Consider the following 24,587-nt stretch of genomic DNA (forward strand, 5'->3'; position numbering starts at 1 on the left):
ATGATATATTCAGAGGCCCCTCTCTGGCTGCCTCTGAAGGCAGGAGGGTAATGACCTGAAGTGTCTCTTCTCCCCGCATCTGATACATTCTCCCCAAGGGAGCTCAGCTGAGGTAAAAAAACCCCAACATGGTAAGAATCCTGTGAACAGCTTATTTTGCCAATCTTTTTACCATCCAAAAAAACACACCTTTTTTGAGCAGAAGCAGGAGAAAAAAGACTAAGAATTTTAAGGCTTATGTTGGCTTTAATATTTTTATTGCTCAATTGTTAAGATTATATGTAATCTGCACTGGGAATAAAGGTAGGGATATAATTTTTAAATAAATAATTGAACAAGTATATAAATTTATTACTGCTAAGTGTCAAGAACTTTTCTAAACAATGAGCTTACAGACAGCTTCTTTTTTGGAAAAACTTTATTGAATGCTTCAAGATTAAAAACTACCAGTATAGTCCTATAGTCGCAGAAGCACCAAAGAAAAGAAAAAAATAAGTTATCCAATTTCCTAGATATTATGCTTCTGCTATTCAAACTCTCTTGTTTTATCATCTGGGCTTCCGATTAGTTCCAAGATTTATATAGAGAAAAAGTGCCTTCAGATGACAAAGGGCTAGTAAGTATGAAATTCTGAAAGCTGATGGAAGATGGGGATTTTTTTACATTCTTTGAGCTTTGGGCAGTAGTTACATTTGCAGTATCCAGCTACACAATTAACACCTTATTCCATGTGTTGTGACAGGAATATGGCATAATGCAGGCAGCATATAGTCATACAAGCCCACTTGTGCAGCAGAAGGTTTAAATTAAATCAAAAGGGGAAAAATCAATGATTACTATGCAGAGTTTACCCATAAAGACTACATTTGTTGGGTTGAATTTCCATTCCAAGTATTGTTATCATCTTCTCCATCATCCTGAGTTCTCAGTCTATAGATTTTGCCTTCTTTTTTGAATTCTTCACCCCGCTTTTCCAATACTCGTTTCCTGACTGCTTGTCTACATAAAAAAGAAATGAAGTTGTAGAACAATTTTCTATAGTGGCAATCTTTTCTAGACAGCAAAAGGTACCATTAATTCCACTCTTCATTCACTGCTAGCCCCTTTCTAAAATGTGGCTTGTACAGGAATAGTACTGGGAGATTTGATGTAGTTCACCTTGTCTACTCCTCCTAATGGAACAAAATGTAGTTTTTACTCCTTTCCAAATGCATCCTAAGGTGGATTCAGCTGAAGAACTAAGATAAAGAAGTCACCAAAGAGCAGCTTCCCACTTCCTGGGTCACGGGGATCTCATCATTTGGCAGTGACATGAATACATTCACAAAGTAGTTAGCTTCTGAAATGCATCCAAGAGCATTTAAGATTATATATCTGTGGCAGCAGCTGGCATAGAAATCCAAATTCAGACTGTTGCTTCAGAAAGAAACTCAAACACAGATCAGCCACTACCAAGTGAGGATGACCTAGAGAGCACGCAACACATTGTGCATTCTTCCAGCTACCCCATTACACTAGGCTTTTTATCATTCATCCAAAAGATTATTTAGCTGAATGACATAACAGTGCACAAGACAAAGCAATCTTTCTATCAGTTAAAGGACATAGTATCCCTATGAAAGGAGATGTCAACAACTGGCATGGTGGTTACTCGTCAGGAACTTCTCTATCCCAGTACAAATAAGGACCTTATATCTCTTCCAAACCTTTTGTATCTGCCAGACAACTCACAAGAAAAGTGAATAAATGGCAACCACAATTATTATTTGGAGAGCACACTGGTCAACACATTAGTACCTGCTTGATTCTGCAGTGTTAGATGCTGAAGAGTCTGAGGGGTCCTGCTGATGAGCTCTTGCAGTAGGCTGGGAAGGAGGAGGGCTGGCAAACAAGAAGTTGCTAATAAATCGCCAAACAGCTATGAGCGGATAAAGGATTGTGCCGAGGAATCTCCAGAAATCTCCACTGGAAGTCTGGACAACTGCTGAAGCTGACCTTCCTGCCTATTTGAGCATACAAAGCAAGTTGAAAGATCAGCCTCACAAGACCTTCTCTCGGTCCCACCGGTGAAAACAGCTAGGCTGGTGCGGACCAGAGAGAGGGCATTCTCAATTGTGGCCCCCACCCTCTGGAACTCTCTCCCTCTTGATCTCCGACATGCTCCCTCCTTGTCAAGCTTTCGCCGAGTCTTAAAGACCTGGCTATTCAGGCAGGCATACAAGATTGGGATAGATTAATCCTACGCTATATGAACTGAAGGATGGTTTTTAGCTTAATCTGATTGTTGTTGGTATATGTATGCACTGTTTTATTTTGTTGTATGTCGCCTAGAGTGTCCCTAACCTGGACAGATAGGCGACTGAAAAATAAAATTTATTATTATTATTATTATTTAAACAGCTGAAAATTGGACTCTAGAAAAAAATTCAGCATATGTATACTGACATAATGAGCTTACTGAATTGTTGTAAAACAGTTCATGGCACAGTTAAAATATCTCACTATTGTCCTTTAGTATTATTTTTCATAAAGTACACTTACCGGCAACAATACTACTGAAGCACTTGGGGCAAGTTCCAGGTCCAATAATTTTTTCCCATAATCATCTTTGGTAAATTCCCTCTTGGGGAACATTGTCGCCAATGAGAAATTGCCATATGCGTTGCCAACTGTCTGTAACAATGGAATAAACCAGACGAATATTTTGAACTCTCCTTAAAATTCAGAAGTACAAAGAAATGGAAAGAACTTGCCTGTTCAACCACATATTTCCAAAAGAAATGCACAATTTCATCTCAAATTAAATAGTTTCAAAGAGGAAAATAGGCTTGCAGTTTATACAAGGTATCTGCATCCACCACTTACCTGCCATCTTTGTCTTCCAAATGCACATGACTCAAAAATCATGCGAGAGGCGTAAGCTGTGTATTGGTGCAAACAGTTCAAGTAGTCCTCTTTTCTGATCTTCCCTTCCCGGAGCAGGAAACAAACTACAGAGCAGCTGGCTTAACAGTACATGCAAACCATTGCTTGTGGTTTGTTTCTCCCAAACCAACCACAATTGGGACGCCAAGAACAAAATTTGGTTTCTGATAATGGTTTGTTTATGGTCAGTGTTTTTTTTTTTACTTTATTGAATATATAATAACAAAACAACAAAACAGCAAAAAGGAGCGGAGAGAAAGCCGGATCGCCAGGCTCCAGGGAGGCAGAACCCTGGTAGATTAAAAAAGGTTGGAGGGAGCCGCAGCCGCAGGCTCCCGCCTCGGAGAAAACGGCAGCCGCAGTCTCTTCAAGGGCTCCACAGAGCGCGACTTGAGAAAAGCAGAACCGCTATGGGAGAGAAAAGGCTGCGATCTCCCGAAGCTCAAAACGGCCAAAAAACACAGAACACCGCAGCCGCGGTCTCTGTGGGGGTCGCCAGACAAGCAGGAGAGAGAACGAAAATAAAATGTTAAAGCCAAATCAGGGAGAACCGCAGCCACGGTCTTTGAGGGAAAAAACCTCTAACAAGCAACAGAGGTAAGTGAAAGTAGGGAAAGAAGGACTGGGAAGACACACAAGCGACGCTGTGTTCGCACCCAGTCAAAACAAATAAACAAATACAAAAAACAACTTAGCTAAATGCTACACTATAGGATCTCAATGATAAGTTTTCCAATCTTGTTCGTAGGAAGGCAAGAATGAACTGGAGAGTGGGAGGGGCCTGACGCCCCTAGTCTTGACTTCAAAGACATTCTTGCCTTCGCACGATAGGTGGAGCTAACACCCGCTGTGATGGCCGGACTCATAGGGAAAACAACAATCTCAAACCCAAGTCACTGAGGATGAATATATATGTATAACATAAAACGAAACAAAAAAGTAACAAGCATCATTTTCAATACATTGGAAGAGAGATGTAATAAACTTATGGATATACCATTTAAAATACAGTTCCATATTTGTAAATTAATTAACAAAAGTAAAATTACAAAAAATTAAGAGAACCATATGGATCTAGCTGTAGATGAGAGGTCATGTAAACCATATTTATTTGCATATTCAATAAATGACCACCATGTAGCAGTATATAAATCGGATTTAGTGTTCTCTTGTAAAAAGTGTAGATTATGGATAATTTTGTCTAGTAAGGCCAAATTCCATATATTTCTGTACCATCTCATTTCCCCCCAGATTTTCTAATGTTTCCCAATTTTGCACCACCGTTTGACGAGCTGCCATTAATAGTTTAGAGATCAATAATTTAGATTTTAATTTAGCATTTTCATTTCTAAGCACTAATAAAAGAAATAATTCCGGAGTAAATATAATATTCTCTTTTATAATATTTGTAAGTACTTTATGCACTAAATTCCAAAATGGGACAATTTTAAGACATGTCCACCAGGAATGAAAATACGTACCTTGATTTGAACATCCACGCCAACAAAGTGGGCTCATATTAGAAAAAATATATGACAAACGAGTTGGAGTTAAATACCATCTATGTAGTATTTTAAGGTTAATTTCTTTATGGGTAGCGGATATAGATTTATTATATTTGGACGAACAGTGTGGTCAGTGTTATGTACTAACAAGGTCCATATCTGGCATCGTTTAAAAACCTACTTCCCGAGCATGGAGACTAACACTCAAAGAGGGTCGATTTCCCCCCCCCCAGTTTTTGAAACTTACCAAAACTCTCAAAAATACTGAAGGCTATAAAACATATTATAACTATGCATACAGACTCTCCTTTAACTTAAAAAAGATGCTCATTTACCTGTGCAGCAAACTGTCGAGCTTCTTCCAGTGGGGCATCTGAAGGGAAACTATTTGTAAAAGAAGATCCATCTGGAAGGCGAAACTGAATTCTTGCTATAGCACTAAGGAAAATATTTCAGGTTAAGAATGAGTTGTTTTAAGACCAGCAGCTTCTGTTACTTAAATTTCTTTTAAACATTTTGCTCAAATGCCAGGGGGTATTAGAGAGGAAGAGCTCATCAACTCCACTTACTTTGAAGTTAGATCTAGAATATTATTTGAACCTATTTAACACCAGCAACATACTAGACAATGTACAGAAGAAACATGTTCTCTACCAAAAGACTTTACTGTCTTAAAAGATAGACAGGGTAGAGGAGAAGGCTGTTGGCATGACTTGATAATGGAGTGAGAATGGAGGAAGGCAGCAGAAAGCAAAGAATGTGTGATGCTACTATACACAGGGAAGGTTGCATGTGCAAGTTGAAGGGAGTAGGAGGTCTGGATGGTGGGATGAAAAAGAACTCACCTTCTCTCTCTCTGGGATGCTTCCTTCCTGGCTTCCATTTCTGCCTGCTTGGCTTGGACAGCAGCAGCTTTTACAGCTTCTGCTTCTTCCTTTGACCTTGCAAAACGAGCTGCTCTTTCAGCACGATCCTTCAAAAGAAGACAACTACATTAGCTATGTGTTACCATGATTTTTATACCAGACAAATCTGTTTTAATCAATGCAATCTCAGTGACAAAAATCACTTCCAGCCAACTCCTATGTAAAAAGAGTTGTACTTATAATATTTAGTACCGCAGTAATGGGATACATTCCTTATTAACAGTTAGGGAGATCATTTGTTCTCAGCATATTCAGTGAATACATATCTGACACTGCCATGTTCACAAGTCACTCTAAACCACAGCTTACTGTGACATGAACAAGCCTAGGTGAGCCTTAGGCTTGTGCTCCTTCCCCCTGGTGCATCTGGTAAGAGATGTTATTTTTGGCAAAGGCAAGAAATAAATGCAAAACATGTGCCAAAATGTTTCTGGCATACCTCAGGTTTGAAGACCGCCAAAATCATGTCCCATGTATAAAATGTGCATTGATCCATTCAAAAGAATAACCTACATATGGGTTTCAGGCATAAAATAACTGTAAAATACAGCTTGTGATGAACTTCACCCCCAAAATCAGATCACCCAATTCCACATCTATTTCCAAGAAAATACACTAATATATATATCATGTATACTAATAGAGATCTAAACTATGTGAGCATCAGTCATTATCCAATACACATCAGTAGACTCAGTAGTATAAAATGCTGACTGACTCTTGGGGGAAAACAGGAAACTGGAAAGAGGGTGGACAGAAATAGAGTGACTGGAATCCAACAGAAAGCACAACACTCTGCAACTTTTTGTTGCAGGTCCCACTTGTAACTGAATAAATAAATAAATAAATAAATTTAATTTCTGTGTCGCTTATCTGGCCAATGGCTACTCTAGGCGACGTACAACAGTTAAAACATAATATGAACTACGTACCATTGCAATCTGCTGTCTGATGCGTTCTCTAGCAGCTCTCTCTTCAGCTTTTTCTCTATTCCTTTCTTCCAGGATTCGTTTTGTAAGCTTTTCTTCCTGTTTCCTTTTATACTCCAACATATCTTTCCCACTTTTTCTTCTTTCAATTTCTTTCTTGATTTCCTTCTGAGTGAAAAGAGAATTCAACTTTCTTAAGTATTACAATAAACACACAAGATTATGGAAATATGTAGACTAATTTTAAGCTTTTCTAAAACAAGATTCTTGTTTAACAGAAAACTCTCAGGGCGGAATCCAAAGTAGCGTCAAGTGAATGTTCCATCAGCACAAGGATTTCAGCTTGCACAATAGGACTTCCTCCCTCTCCCTGTGCACCTCCTAAATCTGTTCTAGGGCTTTCCCCAACCCTGTAGAGCAGGTGTGGGAAAGCACAGGGTGCACGCAGGGAGAGGAGGGGGCAAGTCCCATTGTGCAAGATGGGATGGAACTGATTTACTCACCAAAAAGGTGTTTCTCTGTGGGCACTGGCACACCACCAAATGGGTACTGTCTTCCTCTGCTAGTGCTTGAGGCAGGAAAGAGTTAAAACTCCAATGGACCATCACCACAGCCCCTCCCACAGTTTCGGTTTCGGCCCAGTCTATCTGAAGGAGCGCCTCCAACATCACCAGGGATGCCACTCAACAAGATCAGCCTCAAAAGGCCTTCTCTCTATCCCACCAGTTAAAACAGCTAGACCGGTAAGAACTAGGGAGAGGGCTTTTTCAATTGTGGCCCCCATTTTGTGGAATTCCCTCCCAAGTGATCTCCGCCATGCCCCCTCTATGATGAGCTTCCACCGGGCCTTGAAGACCTGGCTCTTCAGGCAGGCTTTTGGGGTGGGTTAGGTTTTATTATTATTGTTGAGATTTTTAATATTTTAATGTATTTGTATGTTTTTATTTTGTACATCGCCCAGAGTGGCTGGACAGCCAGCCAGATGGGCGACTAATCAATTTAATAAATAAATAAATAAAGTAAGTAAGTAAGTTCTAGTTCACTATCTGGCCAAGCTTAAAAATATAATCTCATAATACAGATACAAAACACTGACATTAAATCAAGCGTAAATAATATGAAAGTAACACTTGCACACTGCTAGGTCTGTTCCCTGACCCTTTAGTCTCCATCCATTGTCTTTATAATCTCTTCTGTCACTTGCATCCTAGGGTGGGCCTTGGCAGTGTCCTGGTGCCCACAGAAAAACACTTTTTTGGTGAGTAAAACAGTTCCTTCTCCAGTGGGCACCAGGACACCACCAAGTGGGATGCCCCAAAAGTTGACCTATAGTATGGGTGGGCACATAACCCTTTAATGATTTTTCAACACCTACTGGATAACTCACCTACGAAAGGCCGCTTCTGCAGATGTATAAATATCTACCTTATAATGTTTAGTGAAAATGTTCAGGTTCGCCCAGATAGCTGCCCGACAAATCTCTTATAGAGGTGCATTTGTTGCATATGCTGCAGTAGCAGCTGCTGCTCTCCTTGAATGTGCCACAGTACCTGGTGGCAACGGCATGTGCAGCAAAGTATACGCTAAAGCAATGCACCCCTTAATCCATCTTGCTAGAGTAGAAGATGACACCTTTTTACCCAGAGTAGCTGGGAGGTAAGAAACGAACAATGAATCTGTCTGCCTTATCGATCTTGTCCTATTAATATAAACCTTAAGTGCTCTCCACCCATCTAAGGAATGCCAAGCACACTCTACAGCATGCTGTGGTGATGGGCAAAATGTTAGCACTAACTCCTGCTGACGGTGAAAGGCCTTATTTACTTTTGGAAAGAAAGCAAGATCTGTTCTGAGTATGACTCTTGCTGTAGAAAATAGAGATGTTTTGCTACTGAAAGCGCTCCCAGTTCAGACACCCATCTAGCTGATGTTATTGCCATCAGGGGTAGCACCTTGAAATATATTATTCACAGAGTGGAAGTTTTCAGTGGTTCAAAAGGTGGTTTTTGGAGATCTGACATCACTTTGTGAAGGTCCCATGTAGGAAAGTGATGGTAAACAGGTGCCAAAGTCAGAGAAGCCCCTCTTAAGAATTGTTTCAGATATGGGTGAGCTCCCAGTGACTCAGATGAAGATTTAAAAAGCACCATTACCAATGCCGATGCTTGCCTCTGCAAGATGTTGCTGTGCTTCAATCCATCATTTAAAAAAATAACTCCACAATTCCCAACTTTCGTGCTCTCACGTGTTTGTTGTTGCACCATCGCAGAAATGCAGCCCAGGTATATTGATAGTTTCTTATTGTGGAAGGTCTTTGAGATGTGAGTATGGTGGTTACTACCTCCACTGGCAATCCTGCTCTCAGCAGTTTTCCCTGCTCAACTTTCATGCGGCTAAGATCAACCACTGCAGATCGGGGTGCTGCAGAGGACCCTGTTGCAGCAAATCTGAACGGAGAGGTAGAGACCATGGGAGCTCGACAGATAGGTTGATTAGTTCTGAGAACCATGGCCTCCTCGGCCAATCTGGTGTGACCAGAATGACATTGGCCCTCTCTAGCCTCATTTTCTTCAGCACTCGAGCCAACAAAGGGAATGAGGGGAAGTTGTAAAGTAATCCTGTTGGCCAAGGAGAATTCAGGGCATCTACCCCCTCTGCTACCAATGACGGGTACTGAGTGTAGTACCTTCTCAGCTGATTATTGACATCTGAAGCAAAAAGATCCACATTCATTCTTCCAAATCTTTTGCGGATCTTTTTGAATTCCCATTTGTGAATTTGCCACTCTCCCAGCAACACATCCTGTCTGCTTAACCAATCCACTTGTACATTGTCCACTCCCCTTATGTAATCTGCAGGGCCTTCTCTGCCCAGGATAGCAATCATGATGCCTCCAGATGAAACATCTATGATTTTGTCCCTTCTTGATGGTTTATGAATGCTTTCACAGAATTGTTGTCTGTCCTCAACATCACATGCTTGAGGTGGAAAAATGGCACAAAATGCTACAATGCTAGTCATGCCGCCCGAAGCACCAATAAGTTGATGCTTTGTTTTGCTTCCTGTGGAGACCGTGATCCCTGTAGAATCTGGCCTCTGCAGTGAGCACCCCAACCACGTGGACTTGCATCTGTTGTAACAATCTCGCATGGTGGGTCCTTTAGAGGGGCACCTCTGTGTAAGTTGCAATCCTTTGTCCAACACTATAGAGCTGACCTCACTTGTGCTGTTAGTGGAAACTGGAAGTGCATGAAATGTGCTATCTGCCACTGGCAAGGTAACAACGTCCACTGTAGAGGCCAAACATGAAATCTGGCCCATGGTGTGACTTGAATAGCCAAGATCAGCATCCCCAAAACCTTTGCTAAGACCAATAGATCCTCTGTGGTTCTCCCCAGCAATGGTTGAACAGCCAGCTTTATTTTTCCCACTCTCTCTTCTGAAAGAGATATTGTCTTCCATTCCATGTCTATCACTGACCCCAGATGCTGCAAACATTGCTGTGGAATCAATGGCTCTTTGCTACGTACACCAGGAACACATGATGCTTGAGAGCTGCTAGGGTGACATAAATGTTTTGATATGCTGACTATGTTGTCTGTGATCAAATCAAAATGTCATCTAAATATGGGTAACGATGACCCCCTCCTGATGGAGATGAGCCACAAGGGTCACCATTATCTTCGTGAAGACCCTTGGAGCTGACACCAAGCCAAAAGGCATTGCTCTGTACTGGTAGTGTTGATTGCCATAAGCGAAGCTGAGGTATTTGTGATGCTGTGGATGGATTGGCACATAGAGATAAGCCTTGGTTAGATCTATGGAGGCTAAGAAGTCTCGTGGTTGAAGCACTTCCCTTATGGAGATCAATGTTTCCATGCGAAATTTCCGATATCTTATGAATCGGTTTAGGAATTTTAGGTCTAGCACAGCCCACCAAGTGCCCCCTTTCTTTGGCAAAATAAAGATCAGAGAATAAACACCACAAGATTTCTGGTCCTGGTGAACTGGTTCTATGGCCGCTATTTGCAACAGATGGTCTATTGCCTCCTGTACTAGTCTACGCTTCTCTGAATCCAACGAAATTGGTGATGACATAAATCTGCTTGGAGGCATAGCCTGAAACTCTATTTGATACCCGTGCCACACCACATTCTTGACTTAGTGGTCTGATGTTGCTGCCTGCCATTGTTGTGCAAAACTCAGGAGGTGGCCTCCCATTGGAATAGGAAATAAGTCAGAATTGTCTTTGTTGTCTTCCACCCCTGTTGGAAGCTGCACCTGTATTTCATGCTCCTGACTGCTGTTGGTTGCAATGACTGGAATCTAGGATGAGCCCAAGCTTGTCTGTTGAAGCCGTGATCTCTCCCCCTTCCTTCAAATCTAAATGGGCGGAATGACTGGTACGGTTGATAGCGACGAAAGGAACGTCGGTTTTCTCTTCTTTGGCTTGTTACTGGCATTGCCTTTTTCTTTTATTTTGTTTCTACTAATACATCCTTCAAAACGTCCTCACCAAACAATTTCTTGCCTGCGTAAGGTTCTGTAGCCAACACCAGACAGGAAGTAGCATCTGTCTCCCAATGGCGAAGCCACAAGATGCTCCTAGCCACCACTTCAGCTGCCATAGCCATGGCTGTGAACTGTGTTGCATCCATTGTAGCATCTGCAATAAAGGCCTCCACTCTTGAAAGCTTCAGAATGGTTTTTCTGAGTCTCTCTGGATCCTGATTTGGATTGTTCAAAACATCATGTAACCACAGTAATGCTGTCCTTGAAAACACAGATGCTGCACATGAAGCACGTATAACCAAAGCTGTCGCCTCATGTACTTTTTAAAGTGCCATGTCTAACTTTCGCTCTGTAAGATCCTTCAGCTGAGCATCCCCATCTCTTGAAAGGAAATTTCTAGAAACTAAAGCAGAAATTGGGGCATCAATGGCTGGAGCTCTCAGCTGTTCCATGAACTCTGTATCTAACAAGTATAATTTATTAGTATATGACACTGAACTTTTAGACGGAATTGGTGAATCCTATTCAGCTTTGACTATATCCTAGAGAAGTAATGACACTTTAACCACCTTGTCGCTAGGCTTCCTTTCTGGAAGTATAGTGGCTCCCCTTGAAGTAGAAGGTGCCTGTTCCGCAGCTGAATCCTTTAAATCTAAAGCTGCCATAGCCTTGCATAGCAGAGGCATGTAGTAAGCGCTATGGAACAATCTAGTAGACTGCTGCTCATCCACCTGTAAACCATCACTCCATCCAGCACAACTGAATCATCATGCACAAACTGTTGCATATCAGCAGTTGGCTTGTCAGGTCTGTGCTGTGAACCCCCGCACTCTACCTCTGACCCCATCATGTGGATCTGGTGAGTCATTTGCACGTTCTCTGTGTAGCCCCTGTTACTCATTGTCAGGCATGTTTGCTTGCCCCTTTTGAGCATTGCACTGCAACATATTGGGTGTCAACTGACTATTCCTTGTTGCATGATGTGATTGTGTAAACTGTTGTATTTGTACAGGAGCTACTTGAAAAGACTGGCAAAAAGCAGCTAGTTCTGCTGAAATGTCATCCATCAGAGCTCTTCTTATATGATTAAATTCAGCAGAGCTTAAATGAAAAGATTCCACCTGCGGGAGTTCCTGACTGAAAGAGGAGGTGGCAGCAGAGACCACATTAACTGACTGCTGAATCCGTATGGTGTTGCTGGTGCTTACGTGCATTAAGTAAGATGCTCTATGCTGTTGTTGCTGATTTTGACTAGAGGTGGCAGTATTACACAAAGGCACCGTGCCTAAACTGCTCTGGGCAAATTGCTGTGTATTAAATCCCGCAAACTTCCTACTTATCTGAATCCAAGCCAAAAAGGATTGAGGGATCTGGAACCCTTTCCTCCTCTGAGAGCCTTTCCTCATTTACTGCCATCCACTGCTGGCTGTGCTCTCCCACATAAGCTGCCTTCTGAACTGTAACAATGACTTTGGTAAGACTGCATCGTTATTACTCTCTTTGTTTTTCTCAGCATGATCCCTCCCTGATTGCTCTGCTACCGCATTGCTTGCAGGGTTAACAGTGCTTTGCTGCTGATTACTCTCCTGTGAGGCTGTTTGCTGTTGATTAAAATGGTGGCTGCCTCCATGCACGCTGCTGCAGCTTGTCTTTTTAACCATTGTGTTGCCTGAGCGGGCTGCAGGCGCTACCGCACAAACTGCTCCTGCTGGTTTGTGCCCTGATTTTAATCTTTTAGAGTGCTCTGTGGAGACTTTGTTATGAACTTTAGGCATTTTGCCATAACCAGGATAAGTCTGTTTGGTTTGTTTTTTTAACCACAAGTACTCCTCTTTAAAAACCGATGAATCAACCCAGCAAATTCATTAACTATAACGGGAACAAGTTAAACTCCTCAGCTAATCACCAGGACAATTAGTTCAGAGCTGCAAAATATTTAGAATAATTCATAGTAGAATTAATTAATTAATCAACGGACACAACGGACACTCAAGAGACTTACACAAATTCATTAAAAAATTGTCTGAAACCTTCCATACACATTCACACACAATTTTCAATACAAAAAATAACTTAAATAAGGATACAGTAGGGCCCCGCTTCCCGGCGCTCCGCTTCCCGGCGCTCCGCTTCCCGGCGTTCCACTAATGCGGCGGCTTTCATTCCCCGTTTTAAAGCCGATTTTGCAGCATTTTTGTGCGACACGCCCCATTACACTCAATGGGGTTCCGCTTTACGGCGATTTCCGCTTTATGGCAGGGTCCGGAACGGAACCTGCCATATAAGTGGGACCTGCCTGTATAAGCTAGCAAGACTGAAGAGCAAGGCGAAAATCAGTACTGCTCAAGCGAGGCAGAAAAAATGAACTAGCACTCCGTGGGAGGGGCTGTGGTGACAGTCCACTGGAATGTTAACTCTTTCCTGCCTCAAGCACTAGCAAAGGAAGACAGTATCCACTTGGGGGTGTCCTGGTACCCACTGGAGAAGCAGTAGTTGAACACTGCCAAAAGATGCTGAAAGAACTGTTTTAGCCATCTGCTTTTTTTTAGTTTCAGCAAGCCTATCCAGACATAAGTCATGGTTGACTTGGAGGCACATGACAACAACAACAATCCAGACATATAATTTAGTGAAATATTCTTGCTTGTAAAATGATGTTAATTTTATCTATTACTGATAATTATTTTATAGTTTATGTACAGCACTTAAGATTTTTTATTAAGCAGTTTATACATTTTCAAAATAAAAGGCAGTGTTAAGAATTCAGCCACACTCTACCTGTTCTTCCTCTTTCTTTTTTTCTTCTCTTCTTTCTTCAAGCTTTTTTGTCACTCTACGTTTAGAAGAAAATACACATAAGGTGAAACCTTATTTCTGTCTGATGAAGTGCTATGTCAAAGTGTTACACTTGATCTTACAAAAAAAAAGCCTACGGAAAGATAACTCAGCGCATAGTTAAACTATGGAATTTGCTCCCACAAGATGCAGTAATGGCCACCAGCTTGGATGGCTTTAAAAGAAGATTAGACAAATTCATGGAGGACAGGGCTATCAATGGCTACTAGCCATGATGGCTGTGCTCTGCCACCCTAGTCAGAGGCAGCATGCTTCTGAAAACCAGTTGCCAGAAGCCTCAGGAGGGGAGAGTGTTCTTGCACTCGGGTCCTGCTTGCGGGCTTCCCCCAGGCACCTGGTTGGCCACTGTGAGAACAGGATGCTGGACTAGATGGGCCACTGGCCTGATCCAGCAGGCTCTTCTTATGTTCTTAACTGTTATAATAAAGCAATTTTATTTCTTAAAACTGCTTCTAGAGCGCCATACACTGACAAAAGAAATTTTTACTGCATAAGACTGGGTTCTGAACTGTATTTCCAGATACCAGAAATTATCAGTTGTAATGGATGAGTAAAGAGAAAAACATGCAACATTTTGAGAGTGAAAAACAATATTTTGCCTATTTTAATTAAGAGAGACATCACTGTTTTTCTCAACAGAACTACAAATGGTACTGGGGTCAACTGTCCCCCATTGGTTTAAAACCTTTTTACAAACCAGAATGTTTTAAACAATTTTTTCAGTTACAACCTTCCTTGTAACCCAGAAAACCTCAGGTTTTTTCATCATAACTATTTGCAGCCTTTATGTTGAGCAATGCCTATTAATTCTATTTTTGGGGTCATTGTGATTCCAATTACATTTGCAAATGTCTACAAGAAACAAGCATCCTCACTTATGCAGGTAGCCATACTTAATGGCAGTACAATGACAGAAAATTGCAGCAACAATGCTCTTAATGGGCAGTATCCAACTTACTTGTTTCATCAATGCAAGGATTTCCACTTGTGCAACCCCACCACCCCTAAATTTGTTGTGGGATTTCCCTGATTTGAGGAGGGCATGGGGGGGGATGTTCCACTGTGCAAGCAGAAATCCTTTGATGGAACGAGGTAGATGGATTACCACCCCATAACATTTTTGCTTATTTATATTTTATAACCTATATACGGCTTAATATAACAAAATCTCTAAGCGGTTCACGGAAATTAAAATAATAAAATCACAAGCCAAAAGTAAATCCATACAATCAAAATGCAATTAAAAGCCAAAATTATGTAAAACAAAACATTTAAACAGAAATATAGAAAACAGGAAGTTGTTCCCAGAGGGTTGGTACCACTACAAAGGCCTGCTTTCATGATATCATAAGATTAATTTAGCTGTCTCACTGATGTAGTTGTGAAATGTGGCGATTGTGCATAGACTGCTCGAGTAGCATGTACTATGGTTATGTAAGATTTGCTATTGTTATAGGTAATTCACAACTGATACTAGCACATGGTTATGCTTGTGTAATAATTATAATTATGTAATGCTTATGCTAATCGCACAGTATGTTATGTTGAAAAAACTGTAGGGCTAACTAGACCCTACACATGGTTCATGTAGATATTTTTATTTTACATTGCAGAGTTTTACTGACCCTGATGACTTCTTTGCAACTAAATTGTTTTACTGGAGAAGGAAAGTTCTCAAAAGAGACATTTTTTAAATTTGTAAATGGTGTCATGCTTAGTACCTTTCCCCAGGAATTTTGTTTTTATGGTTTTCTTGGGTATATTTGACCCCAAAACTGGACCGATACAATAGATGGTTCTGTCAACAGAAGGTAAAAAATACCAAAATATTTGATGGCTCACAGTTATTGGGTTGGAGCAAGATATGCTTTCCCATCCAGCAGAAACTTCTTGGGAATCTAACTTTTGCTGATGCCCCTCTTCAGTCTGCAGTGCCCTATGCCACCTGCCAAAGCATTCTGAAGGGCCCCTCAACCCTCCTGAACAGCTGTTCAAAGAACAGGGGAAGGAGACATTGGTGACAATTGCCTCCCTTCTGCTTACAGGAGTGTCCCATGAGCACTCATAGTTAATCTGGGCCAAATTCAATGCTGATAAGCATCAAAGTGCAAATATGTTTCATACAAATTCAAATGGCTGTAAACTTTAGTGCACAATCTAAAACACTTAGAATGTTGCATTATATTGAAAATACTTTAAGTTTAAGAATTGCTACACAACATTTTCATGGGCCCCATGGAGGACTTCTGAAAAAATGATCAGGAGGAGGAGGAGGATCGGGATCCTGGGGAGGTGTCCAGTGGACTGCAGTGGGAGGGGACTGAAACAGAAGAAGGCTTCAGCAGTTTAGAAGTGACAGCTCTGCCCCATTAGTTCCATTTACAACTGACAACTGTCTGAAAATTAGCTTGTCCTTGTCCCGCCTCTCAGTCCTGCTTTGTCACTACTTGTGCCTCCTCCTCCAGAGGAGGAATTTGAGGCTCAACCAGAGGCTATGTCAGAGGAGGATCTGGCTGAAGTGTGGTTGCTGCCATGCATGCACTGGATTATGTGCAGGTGCAAGCAGACAGTGCCAGCTTTTCAACCTGTTTGTAGTAGTGCTTGTTTGCTCATGCAGTCCCATTCAGAGAAACCTTCCCAATGCAAATAGAAAGCCCTCCCTGAGCATATTTAAAGGGCCTCAAGGGGCGTATCTAATTGCTGTGACAACATCTTAGCTTCAGCAGTAATGATGCCTCGTTATGCCATGTAGAGGTGTAGAGACCTGCATAATCTGTAATATGATCTATGAAATGCTCCAAGCTGAGATTTCAGATTACATGAAACAGAAAAAAACACACCATGAGTCAGGAGTCTGAATTCAATAGGGTTGGCCAGGATATTACTAGTACTACTACAACTACATATTTTATTAGGATCAACAGCATGCTAATCAACATGACAGCAAAATGACAAGAACCTTGCCTTGAAGATTTACAGTTGGACACAGACGACAAAAGAGTAAGCTGAAAAAACTTGATTTTATGCAGTTGTGAAACTTTCTGTAGCTATAGCAGCCTAATATGGACCAGGAAGACATTTTGCCAAAGAATTGAGGTTTGGAAATGCATTTATAAAGAAAAGGATGGTTCGATGGGCAATTTAAACTGCATCATAGCTCCACACTATAGTTGAGATGACAGATCAGTGTAATTCTGCCCTTTCTCATGCTTTGTACATTTTCTTGAAATTGTTTCCTCTCATACTGTTTGCCATTCTAGTCTTGGCTGCCTTCCTCTCTTTGATGATTCAGTCCTTATGTCAGACTCTAAAATATTAAGTAATGATGGATGATGATAAACTCCTCCTGGACTGATGGAGTCTGACGGACATGGAAGACACAGTTTTACCAGCAACCATGTGCTTGCCATGCATCCCCATCGCCCACCCCTCATATATCTTAGGCATTGGACAGGCATCCTCCCCAGTGCTAAGGCAGGATCAGTTAGTACCATGAGAGTCAAGAAGTAGCAGGTGATAGTTTCAAACGATCACATGCTTTTCGTAGTGACAAATGTTTTGATCATATGACATGTGACTGTGAAATTATTTTTGTAAAAATGTACCAATCCTTTACAATAACTTTTGTCACTTACTTTTTGAAACTTACTTTTTAGCTTGCATGCAGGCCTCATAGACCTTCAGTGTGACCTGCTGCTGGTACCCAAACTGCCCTCCCAGCTGTCAAATTCTGCTGCCAGCGGAGGCTCCCCTTGCTGTTCCTGCTCTTCCCCTGCCACTCCTACTTTTGTAACCCACAAAGAAGAGACCAGCCAGGACCCAGAGGCTCCATTGCCACCTCAAGAGGAGCAGCAGAAGTCACCCCAGCAATTCTTGAATGCTACTCGGATGAGCGCTGTGTTGGGGGGTGCTATCCCTGCACCTCTTTCTCCCCATTTAAATCATGCCCCTCACTTACCAAACAGCTGTTTGGAGGACTAAGGGAGGAGGATTGTTGGAGAGGCAGATATGTGGGGAAGTTTGCCCCAGCATGTCTTTCTCCCCATTTAGAGAGAAAAATGTGTGGGTAAAGTCATCCCTGCGGGTTTTTCTTTCTATTTAAATTGTGCTTTCTTAGCCTACCAAACAGTTGCGTTTATGTGTGCATGCACATGAGCGAGTGTGTAATCGTGAGTGTGTGTGTGTGTACCTGTGCATGCACATGTATGGCTGGCTCTGGCCAGAGAAACGGCAGACAACTACCAACTGCTTACCCATTCCTGCACATGGCTCTCAGGCTAAAAAGGTTGCCTATCTCTGCTTTTTAGAATAGCCAGAAAGTCTGCAAAAATCACATACCTTTCTACTTTGGCTGTAAGGTCATTGGTGGTCTGCGATTCCACCCTTCTGTCATTTTCCTCATTTGTCTGTCCAAAATTTACTTCAGCTTAAATAAGTGAAAAGAGGGAGATGGGAGAGGGAATTAAGTATCAACCTTTTACCTCCATAAGTAATTGCTATATGAATTCTTAAAGCAGTTTCTTCTAAAAATCCTATAATCCAAACTAGCTCACTATGTAGAATCAAAAACATCTTCATGATGCTTCTGCGCAAAGCTGCTGTTCTGAATAGTTCACCTTTGGATACCAGTTTCTTCATTAACAATCAAGCAATTAACATTGCTACAGATATCCTATGCCTAATTAATGCCCAGAATTACCAATTCCCAGCAGGATCAGGAGTGCAGCTGATAATAGCGCACCTTTCACTTCCCACTGTATCACTCTTTCCTTGCCCTGGAAAAAGTAATGCATGGCTGGTCCTGTTGTGTTCTTGACCCTTTAAGAGAAAGTGATACCACTCTGAAGTATTGTCTGCAGATGAGGGAGGGCATGGCAGGGACAGGCAGCAGTTACGGAGGGAAATAAAAAATAGTTAAGGGCTAGCAGCATGATGAAGCACATATGAAAAATGACCTCTACCCCCTACTGAAAGGCTGTAAAGGTCCTTTCCCGTCCTTTACTTTTGAAATATTACCATTTCAGCCCTCTCAAGGTTAATATTTAAAGTTATTCACAAGTAGGGAGCTTCTAATACTTACCAGCTGAGGTTACACTCTGCCTTTCAGGCTGCACTTCAACAGGCTCGGCTGTTTGGGATTGAGAGTCTTCTGTGATGCCATTTAAAGATGAGGGAGATGACACAGAACTTTCCAATGCTTCGCTTTTTAGTATGTGCATCTAAGGAAGAAAGGAGCGTTGATAGAAATAACTGCTGTTAATTCCAGAGCACTGCATTTGATGCCATTTTCCACATCAAAGTGAAAACAACTGTTAGCTTTCTGAGGACAAAACTGCCCCCCATTTGCTCTAGTCTATAGATAGTAAACTGATAAGAGCAAAACTATGGGAACACTGCTGACAGAAATACCCTGCTGACTGTAGGAAGAAGGAGGGATCTTATGGGTTATTTCATGTTCAAGGTCTGTTGTCATTTGTTACCTGCTTGACTTTATGAATTCTTGTAATAAGTTCATCTGCAGAAACGCTGCCAGCAATCACTTCTAAGGGGACTCCATTGTCTCCTATAAAGAAACTGGATGGAATGCACACAACGGGATCTATGCAGTAATAGTAAAGGACAGTATCTCATTTGCAAAAGTAAATTGGAAAAGAAAAACAAATGTCATTAAGGAAGGGTTACTGGAAACAGCTGGGAAATCAGAGCATACAGGTGGTATCCAATTGGTGTCTCTCAGTGGAATGGGCAAGGAGATAATTTTTGGCCGTTCCCCTTTCCCTTCAAATCTGGGGACTTTCTGGAGCTGATGGGGAGGGGTGTGTAGGGCTGAAAGGGGAAGAAGAATCACTGAAAAGTGCCTCCCTCCCTGTCCTGCTGATGGATGCCTTTTGTCAGTGGACGGACACCAAGTGGATACCACCTAGAGCAATGATGCTGTCGGTACAGAAACAGCTGAAGTCCCCAGGGAAGATTTAACTAAACTATCACTTTTCTGCTGCTGCCCCCTTCCTTCCCCATCTCTACAGAAATATGTCAGATTATCACACATAAATCCTTTGCATGACAACTGACTACAAATTAAAAGGAGCCCTTCTCAGAATTCTTTTTTTCAGTGACATCCTCTGCCTGCCACATCTTGAGACTCAATTAAATCAGATTCTTACACTTGGGTGCTTTGGTTCTACCCTAAAAATTCATCTAGCCCAGCATCGTTTCTCCAAAAGCAGCCAGCCAAATCCTTCTGGCAAGCTGATAAGCAGGAGCATGAAGAAAACAGCTTTCCCTGCGATTTGTCCCTGGCATCTGGTACCCAAGAGTAAATTGCCTCTGTACACAGAGAGGTTGTAATAGATGCTGACTGACCTATTCTACAGATAATAATCTAATCCTCTGGGGGCCAACTAAGTTAGTGGCCATCATCATATCTTGTGGTAGTGATGCTTGAAAGTCAATTAGGCATTGTGTAGTGGGTTCTTCTCCCCCCCCCCGGTCTGTTCTGAATTTACTGCAATTCAGCTTGCTGTAAATCAAAATTGAAGAAGTAACTTTGATTTTGGCAAGCTGTTTTTATGAAATAGTGTTCATTCCAGGTAGTTATTATGAAAACCAGGGGATTAACTAAGATGGTTAACAGCAGTACAACCATCCTGTAACCATGCGGGTGCTGTTTCATGCTAACAGTTTTCCTCATGGAACAGCACCCTCAAGGTCTTAGGTTTTTTTAGTAGGTACCACATCACTTTATGAACTAGCCCTAAAACACAGGAAGAAAAAAACTGTGATGAACCCTCACAAAGGTGAAAGGCAGAAATGACTATATAGTTTTGATGCCTCTTCAGTGAAAATATTTGAGAATATTAATACATTATTGTTATTAATGTATTATTGTTATTAATGTGTTATTGTTGTTGTTGTTATTATTATTACAAGACCAGGAAGCAGAGGTGTGATACATAGGGAGTTACACATGCTTAGGCTTAGAAATAGGCTGAGTTATAGTAATGAGGGAACTGTGCCAAAGGATTCATGCAAAAAGGTGGGTTTGAAGAGGGATTTAAATGAAGTAAGAAAGGTGGCATCAGATAGGTGGTCTGGGAGGCAGTTCCAAGCATATGAAGCAGCAAAGGAAAAAGGAAAGAATCTTTTGAGGGAAGAGATCCTGTGGTTCGCCCCTTGTGATAATGAAGCTCATAAAGGAACAAATTATGAGCAGCCATTCTAGTATAAAATGTTTCTTTTTATTATATTCAAAGGATACAGATTTGTGAGAACTGCAAGCAGGCTTCACTGTGTAAAAGAAAGTATTAAGTTTAGCAAATCACCCTAATAATCTAAAAGATCATAGAATACCCAGTTACAACATGCCATTGTATATGTGGCTAGTGAAATCCTTATGGGATCACAACAAATTAGCTCCCATTTCTTTGAAACCCTGCACTGAAATTAAACAATATAAAGGACTATGTGAATTATACAGTGGCTCAGTTTGAATGTAATGCTAAGCCAAAGCATGGTGTAGCACAAATGCATGGGCTCCCAGAAAGGAGATTGCAGCTATTTTGCTTCTTTCTCCAGTCCTGCTTCTGTGAGCTAAGCCATGGCTTGGCTCAACATGCTGTCCAAACCTGGGTTTGTCTCTTCCAGAGTTACAGTCCTCCTATAAGTATTACGACTTTTAATTTTCAGACTGAAAAGAAAAGTATCAGTTAGTCAGACCTTATTTTAATTGATAACACTGTAGCAGAAATGTAACTAGAATAAAATAAATTATTCTGTAATATGAATTTGTTAATGTCTAGTTGGATAAAATTTATTATTCTCCCCCTCCCCAATTCACGTCATTTGCAAAATAGCTACTAGGTCTTGAGGCATCTTAAAAAGTAAATTACTACTGACAACAAAAACAACAGCAAAAAAAGTAGCCAAACCTTTGGGTATCAATTTTAATAGCTATAAAGCCGTCTGTTGCTGTCTCAGTCACTTTCTCATTCTCCCAGCTGGCAGCCATCTCTATGGACTGTTCATCATCCCCTGTGAAAAACAGTAAGCCTTTTCTCACAGATGCAAATATAGATTAATCCCAGATTACAACATACTGGAAATGCAATGTTCATGACTTTAAAGCAAGGATGATCATACAATTACAGAGTTGGGATAGATCCAAAGATAATATAACCTACTTACCAGTTCCCAAGAGATCAGCTTAAAAAAAAATCCATACCCAAAACTGACATAAACAGACAGCAGGTGCAGGATATAGACAGCAAGTAGCTCCAAATGACCCAAACAAGACAGATGTTACATATGATACTACAAAGGAGGTGGGAAATCAACATGCAGTGGCGTTCATTTAAGACATTTTCAGCTCACATTATCAGAGGGGTCATGCTAGGAATATGATTGAAAATTACATCACTGTGTGCAGGCCCGCCCTTAGCTTGTGTGGGGCCCGGGGCAAAAGCATAGTTGGGGCCCCTCCACATTCTTTCTCTCTCTATATATATATATTGAGAGAGAGAGAGATTTTATTTACGAATATATGTAATTATAATATTTACATATGAGGCTAACAACCTATTAAATACAAATATGATTACCTTCACTTCAAGTCCCAGTCCAACACTCTAAGCACTACACTGCAGTGGCTCATACCCTGTCATTTGACTTCTGTTCTCTCTGTGTATAGTTTATATACTACTTGAGGTGGGCTTTGATTGGGTGCTAAGTTACACCGTAGCCTTAGCATCACCATTCCAAGATGGGCATAGTAGGAGGTTGTGGAAGATTTTGGTTCCCACTGGCTTGAAAACCAGCCCATCCAATCTACCATCTTGCTCTCACTGTGGGCAACCAGATGCCTCTGGGCAGCCTGCAAGCAGGACTACTAACACCAACACCAGTAACAATAATGGGTTGTATTCAATTGTAGCTTTGCAGTCGTGAAAAGCACTTCTACTCACAGAAGGCAGGACACCAGATTTCTGCCAATCCCCCCTACTCACTGCATCCCCCCAATGCCTCTCACCCCAAAAAGCACTCCTGAGGGTTGGGTACTCTCTGGAACAGTATGGAATATGAGGAGACAGTTGCAGTAGATAGGGGCGGATTGATGAAAATTAGGTGCCCCAACTTTCTTGTAAGTGCTATCAGCTAGTGCAGGGGTGAGGGACCTTTTTTCAGCCCAAGGGTTGCATTTCCTTGTGGGCAACCTGCCAGGGCACACATGCCAATGATGGAGGCATAAGTGGGCAGAGCAACAGATATGATTTGTACCTGTGTACAGGATGCAGGCAAGCAAGAGGCATTATCACAATTCAAGGACACATTGTCGTTCAGTAGTGTAGTGGCAAATTCAGAAGTGCAAGGTCCCTTCATGATAGTCGCAGTCACACATCCTCCTATCCTTTTTGTTTATTTGTTTCTGGGTTGAGAATGAGGTCCTTGCTAATGCCTTCTCCCACAACAATGGACACCCCTAAGAGCCAATAAGCATGAAAGGGAAGTGTGCTAGCTATTGAGGAGAGTCTTCTCAGTGACTGACCCACCTCCTTTCACTCTGATTGGTTCCAATCAGCAGAAAAGGACAAGGGAGCATGTTAGAAAACTTCTCAGTGGCAAACACACTCCCCTTTCATGCTGATTGGCTCACAATTGGAGACATAGCGACCCCACTGAGTCCCTGCTCCTAAAAAAATTAAAGCATTGAAGACCCTTGTGACCCAAGATGACTACACCCCAGGATTAGACAAACTCACAAAAATAAGGCTATCAATGGCTACTAGACATGATAGTTATGTTCTACCTCCACTATCAAAAACAGTATGCCTCTGCATACCCATTGCAAGGAATCACAAGTGGGGAAAGTGCTGTTGCACTCAGTCCTGCTTGTGGGCTTTCCATTGGGGCATCTGGTTGGCTACTGTGAGAACAGGATGCTGGACTAGATGGGCCACTGGCCTGATCCAACAGGGCTCTTCATATGTTCTTATGTTTTGGTCTTTCAAAAAGAAAAAAGATTTTTTTGGTCTGCAAACAGATGGAAGAATCATGGGGAAAACTCTGAGGAACAGTGACTGGAGGAGCATGTCATGTGGATATGCCATTCAAAAAGTGAATGAAGCATGGACATTTCACATTTAGCGTCTTGTGCGCAAGCCCCAGGCGTTCGGAAAGAGGAGGGGATATGAAACAGGCAGGAGAACAGATGTGGCAACACTTAAGGAGTGTTTTCCACATCTCCCAAACCCAGTTCAATACCACTTTCTACTGTAGCTACAAAACATAAATATTAATTCAACACAAACATAAACACACATGTGCCAACAGTGAAGTAGGATTATGAAACCAGGTGGGGGTGGTCTGACCTGTTCACTCTGCTGGAATCCGGATGTTATAAAAATCCAGCCCCTTAACCTGTATTGCTGCATTGAGCAGGGACTTGGACTAAATGGCCTTATAGGCCCATTCCAACTCTACTATCTATGATTTTATTATTCTATCCTTCGTTTCCAAGGTTTTCTCTGCAACCATGAGGACTAGTAACTCAGCAGCAAGGGCAATTCCCATCCGTGTGGGCATGCTTGAAACCTCCCCAAGTCAACACATTTCAAAACATCCTCCATGAAAAATGCCATCTGTTTCACCAGCATGCTTTGCAGTGTTACCCCCCCCCCAAATTTCCTGCATCCATAACAAATCCTGGACTGTCAAGATAGCACATTCAGTGTTGTTGTTTTTAAACGGCTCTTTGCCACATTCTGTCTCACATTCACAAGTGACACGCATACACCGGTATCGGGGGGGGGGGGAAAGGCAGACTTTGGAAGAAAATCACTTGCCAGACCCTGCCCCTAATCAGTCACCCCGCCTCCTAGAAGCAGGGAACACAACATACCAACTGCTGCATTGGGCCTCAAAAAAGAAAAAAGACACAC

General features: G+C 41.7%; 1 protein-coding gene across 2 annotated transcripts in view; it reads right to left on the reverse strand.

Moving 5' to 3' along the window:
- Positions 1–400: 400 nt before the first annotated feature.
- The window catches only part of UBXN4 (UBX domain protein 4), a 34,032-nt gene continuing 9,845 nt past the window's right edge, over positions 401–24,587 (reverse strand). The window contains exons 2-13 of one of the 2 annotated variants that reach the window (XM_061608908.1): positions 21,582–21,684; positions 20,912–20,940; positions 19,134–19,252; positions 18,734–18,872; positions 17,992–18,079; positions 13,576–13,630; positions 6,289–6,453; positions 5,276–5,403; positions 4,766–4,868; positions 2,542–2,673; positions 1,798–2,003; positions 401–999 (exon numbers count right to left, since the gene is read on the reverse strand). In XM_061608908.1, coding sequence (XP_061464892.1) covers positions 861–999; positions 1,798–2,003; positions 2,542–2,673; positions 4,766–4,868; positions 5,276–5,403; positions 6,289–6,453; positions 13,576–13,630; positions 17,992–18,079; positions 18,734–18,872; positions 19,134–19,252; positions 20,912–20,940; positions 21,582–21,684 — 1,406 coding nt within the window. In that variant the 3' untranslated portion in view covers positions 401–860. The remainder of the gene's footprint in view (positions 1,000–1,797; positions 2,004–2,541; positions 2,674–4,765; positions 4,869–5,275; positions 5,404–6,288; positions 6,454–13,575; positions 13,631–17,991; positions 18,080–18,733; positions 18,873–19,133; positions 19,253–20,911; positions 20,941–21,581; positions 21,685–24,587) is intronic. The other variant, XM_061608909.1, reaches the window with a different exon arrangement.

This window comes from Rhineura floridana, chromosome 2 (assembly GCF_030035675.1).
Source record: "Rhineura floridana isolate rRhiFlo1 chromosome 2, rRhiFlo1.hap2, whole genome shotgun sequence".
In the NCBI taxonomy this organism is placed as follows: domain Eukaryota; kingdom Metazoa; phylum Chordata; class Lepidosauria; order Squamata; family Rhineuridae; genus Rhineura; species Rhineura floridana.